Here is a 4,465-nt window from a genome sequence, read left to right on the forward strand (position 1 = left end):
GATTCAGATTCAGTTTGGTGCGTCCGGATGAGATTCAGATTCAGTTTGGTGCGGCCGGATGAGATTAGACGCTTGATTTAGTTTATGTCGGCCCGAGCTGCTGTTTGATGGGAGGAGCCCATTCAGCCAAACTTAAAGGAAAGAAGGGAGCTCATTGCTGGTCGTCAAACGGCACCGCAGAGCTGTAGAGCGTACAACGAAACCGCCGTGGCCAATTTACAATGGGCCTCAAGGTCAGGCAAGGCAAAGCGATTGCTTATCTGAATAGCACGTTCAAACAAAAGGCCAAATCGGAGAGCATCCTTACGACGAACATAAAAGGACTGTACGATGATGACTCGTACATGAAGACGGACCACATCCTCGAGGAGGACGTGGATACTAAGAGTCCGCCCGAGCCTAAACATGCCGCGGCGGCGGTGAACAAAGGCGCGGCGGCGCAAGGTTGTCCGCCGAAGACGGCCAAGAACAAATGGACAGTCCGTCAGACGCTCGACTGGAGCACCTGCCAGGCACTGGACGAAGCCACCCCGGTACCCATCCTGCCCAAGCCGTGCGGTACTGTGGACAGCGTCGCCTCCAGTAAGGCCTCCAGTTACTTGTCCTCCGCGCCCCAGGGAGTCGGGAACGGAGGCAACAGCGGCCTCAACGCGCACACAACAGGCCTCAAGCCGTGCGTCAAACCTCTGACTCCCGGGCAGGCCCTGAGGCAGTTCGGCTCCCAGCTGACCGCCCTGGAGCAGACGGAGATACACTCCTACCCGGACGTCTACTTCCCGGGAATCGATGCCAAGAAGAGGCCCACCGTCGCCGGCGGCAAGAACCTGGGCTACGACGACGAGGACGCCCACTACATCAACGTCCCGCAGGACCACCTGGCCTACCGCTACGAGTTCCTCAAGGTGATCGGCAAGGGCAGCTTCAGCCAGGTGGCCAAGGTGTTCGACCACAAGCTGCAGCAGCACGTGGCCCTCAAGATGGTGCGCAACATGAAGTACTTCCACCGGCAGGCGCAGGAGGAGATCCGCATCCTGGAGTACCTGCGCAAGGAGGACCACGGCGGCACCATGAACGTGGTGCACGTGCTGGAGACCTTCATGTTCCGCAACCACATCTGCATGACGTTCGAGCTGCTGAGCATGAATCTGAACGAGCTCATCAAGAAGAACAAGTCCAGGGGCTTCAGCCTGCCGGTGGTCAGGAAGTACGCCCACTCCATCCTGCAGTGTCTGGCCGCGCTGAGCAGCCACGGGATCATCCACTGCGACCTCAAACCCGACAACATCCAGCTCGAGCAGGAGGGACGCAGCTGCATCAAGGTGATCGACTTTGGCTCCAGCTGTTTCGAGGGAAGTAATCTGTTTCAAACCGCGTACATCCAGTCTCGTTTCTACCGCGCCCCGGAGGTGATCCTGGGCTCGCGCAACGGCCTGCCCATCGACATGTGGAGCTTCGGCTGCATCCTGGCCGAGCTGCTGACGGGCTACCCTCTGTTCCCCGGCGAGGACGAAGGCGACCAGCTGGCCTGCGTCATGGAGCTGCTGGGCATGCCTCCGCAGAAGGTCCTGGAGCAGGCCAAGCGGACGAAGAACTTCATCAACTCCAAGGGCCATCCGCGCTACTGCAGCGTCACTACGCTGTCCACGGGGAACACGGCACTGACCGGGTCCTGCTCCCGCCTGGGCAAGATGAGAGGCCCGCCGGGGAGCAGGGAGTGGTGTGCTGCGCTCAAGGGCTGCGACGACCCCACCTTTATCGACTTCATAAAGAAGTGCCTGGACTGGGACCCCTCGGAGCGCCTCAAACCCAGACAAGCCCTCGAGCACCCCTGGCTGGCGGGCAGGCCCTTGGCACCCATGCACCGCCGACTGCCCAATCCCCTGTCCGGGGCCGACACGGGCCCCGCAGCGCCCCCCGTGGCAAAGTCGTTCCCAGAGCACCACGGCAGCACCACCTCCTGCGTCAGGCTGCCGCGGGTCACCTCCTCCTCCTCCGGTCAGGACGAGGAGCGTACGTATACATTACCCATGATCCGTCCTGCCTCCTCGGTGAATAAACGACGGCGCGAGGATGGCGAGGAGGAGGCTGTGGAGGAAGCCGGCCATAAACGTCAAAAAGCAACTGGGGAGAGATGACGGTAGCAACACATATCGGTGACTTCCGTGTTTTCTTATGTTGAACCTTCTATTGGTAAAACATGTAACAATGTTAGCATGTGTCCGGGGAACTCTTTGCCTTTGGACCACAAGGTCATGGGTTCGATCCTGTGCACCGCCAACTCTGCATTTTTATGATGGCTAGCGCATGGTATCATCTGATACGACCTACTTATAGCATTGTTGGCGTGATCAAACCATATGCTTTGAATGAGCAAGGGCACTTGCTCACAACCAGTGGATCATGATGACAATATTGTAATTTCTTTTTTTTAGATCGAGCCCACGCTTTTTTCTCCGGGAACAGTAGCTGTCTAGTTCTTTGTTGAAATTCCAATGTTCATAGCTGGTCCCGAGAGTGACCCCATTTAACCTGTACCAACATAGCCCATGTCAGTAGAATGCTCTGAATCCAGAGGGCCACAGTGCATATTACTCTCGTAGCAAAAATAGCCGATCTACAAGCTCAAAATGCATCGCAATGCGATGCGTTTTGAGCTTGTAGATCAGCTATTTCTTTTGCTATATTTGAATTGAAAACCTGAATATTTTTTTGCTATTTTTTCAATTGGAATCCAAATGCATTGAATTTCAAATGCATTTAGGTATAGTTATGTTAACTTGAACTGTTAACATGACTACATTGGACACAAAAAGACAATAACATTTTAATACTATTAAGTACTAGTCATTTAATTCTAGTCATGAAGTAATTAAAGCGGGTTTGGAATTGTAACAGCTGAAATCAATACTATATCAGTATTCTGATATTAACATGCGGGCGCTAAGTGAAGGTGGGGGCTGCATGTGGCCCACCCTTAGCTAAGGTCCACCCCTGTCTGAATGATAGCAGAAGTAGAAGGATTTCAGGTGTGCATGACGAGTGCGCAGTGATGTGCACACCGGTGTACTGCTCACCCTCCAGTGATGTGCACACCGGTGTACTGCTCACCCTCCAGTGATGTGCACACCGGTGTACTGCTCACCCTCCAGTGATGTGCACACCGGTGTACTGCTCACCCTCCAGTGATGTGCACACCGGTGTACTGCTCACCCTCCAGTGATGTGCACACCGGTGCACTGCTCACCCTCCAGTGATGTGCACGCCGGTGTACTGCTCACCCTCCAGTGATGTGCACACCGGTGTACTGCTCACCCTCCAGTGATGTGCACGCCGGTGTACTGTTCACCCTCCAGTGATGTGCACACCGGTGTACTGCTCACCCTCCAGTGATGTGCACGCCGGTGTACTGCTCACCCTCCAGTGATGTGCACACCGGTGTACTGCTCACCCTCCAGTGATGTGCACACCGATGCACTGCTCACCCTCCAGTGATGTGCACACCGGTGCACTGCTCACCCTCCAGTGATGTGCACACCGGTGCACTGCTCACCCTCCAGTGATGTGCACACCGGTGCACTGCTCACCCTCCAGTGATGTGCACACCGGTGTACTGCTCACCCTCCAGTGATGTGCACACCGGTGTACTGCTCACCCTCCAGTGATGTGCACACCGGTGCACTGCTCACCCTCCAGTGATGTGCACACCGGTGCACTGCTCACCCTCCAGTGATGTGCACACCGGTGTACTGCTCACCCTCCAGTGATGTGCACACCGGTGTACTGCTCACCCTCCAGTGATGTGCACACCGGTGTACTGCTAACCCTCCAAAATGGTGTCCATTTGACTTCATTGATCATGAGCTAATATGAACATTAGAATATCAACAAAGAATGTATACTGTTTGTGCCGCTATGTCACATTACAGAGGAACAGAAACATTTGTTTCGCCAGTCAAACAATAACCAAATATCTTCAATTTGAAACTTGGACTTTATGTTCATATAATATAGCATGCATTTTTTTGTTCTTTTCTTTTTTTTGGAAGAAGACAGCCATGCAACAAGGTTGTGTCATAAAACCATGTGTCTCCCGTTGGAAATGCATTGAGGCGGCCATGACACACAGAAGACACAGGACACAAGTGTGTCGTAGGTGTGTCGTAGGTGTGAGTGAGGCCTTAGCGTGCTGCTTGAGGGAAATTGAAACCACACTTGCAATTTCCCAGAATTACACCTTTCTAGTTCACTATAATGATGCACTGTGAACTAGTGAACTATGATGCTATGCCCATCGAGCATAGCATCCCTGTACCGTAGTTTGTGTTTTGAGGCGCTAGCCCCTCCTATATACAGCGTCTGTCCCCACACGTCTCATATTTGCCATTGACAATGAAATGAAAGTTCCGACATTCCATATGTTGATCTGACCTAATCAAACCCTGTACACTCATACTGGGCCAGTACA

The 4,465-nt window shown here is 53.6% G+C and overlaps 1 protein-coding gene across 1 annotated transcript; it reads left to right on the forward strand.

Moving 5' to 3' along the window:
• Positions 1-221: 221 nt before the first annotated feature.
• On the forward strand, positions 222-2,135 carry LOC306940297 (dual specificity tyrosine-phosphorylation-regulated kinase 2-like; the record flags this gene model as incomplete). The annotated part of the gene is made up of 1 exon (XM_079525318.1): positions 222-2,135. One exon carries the CDS (start codon positions 222-224, stop codon positions 2,133-2,135), a length of 1,914 nt encoding a protein of 637 aa, XP_079381444.1.
• Between the last annotated feature and the right edge of the window lie 2,330 nt (positions 2,136-4,465).

This window comes from Electrona antarctica (genome assembly GCF_951216825.1).
Source record: "Electrona antarctica genome assembly, chromosome: 16".
In the NCBI taxonomy this organism is placed as follows: Eukaryota; Metazoa; Chordata; class Actinopteri; order Myctophiformes; family Myctophidae; genus Electrona; species Electrona antarctica.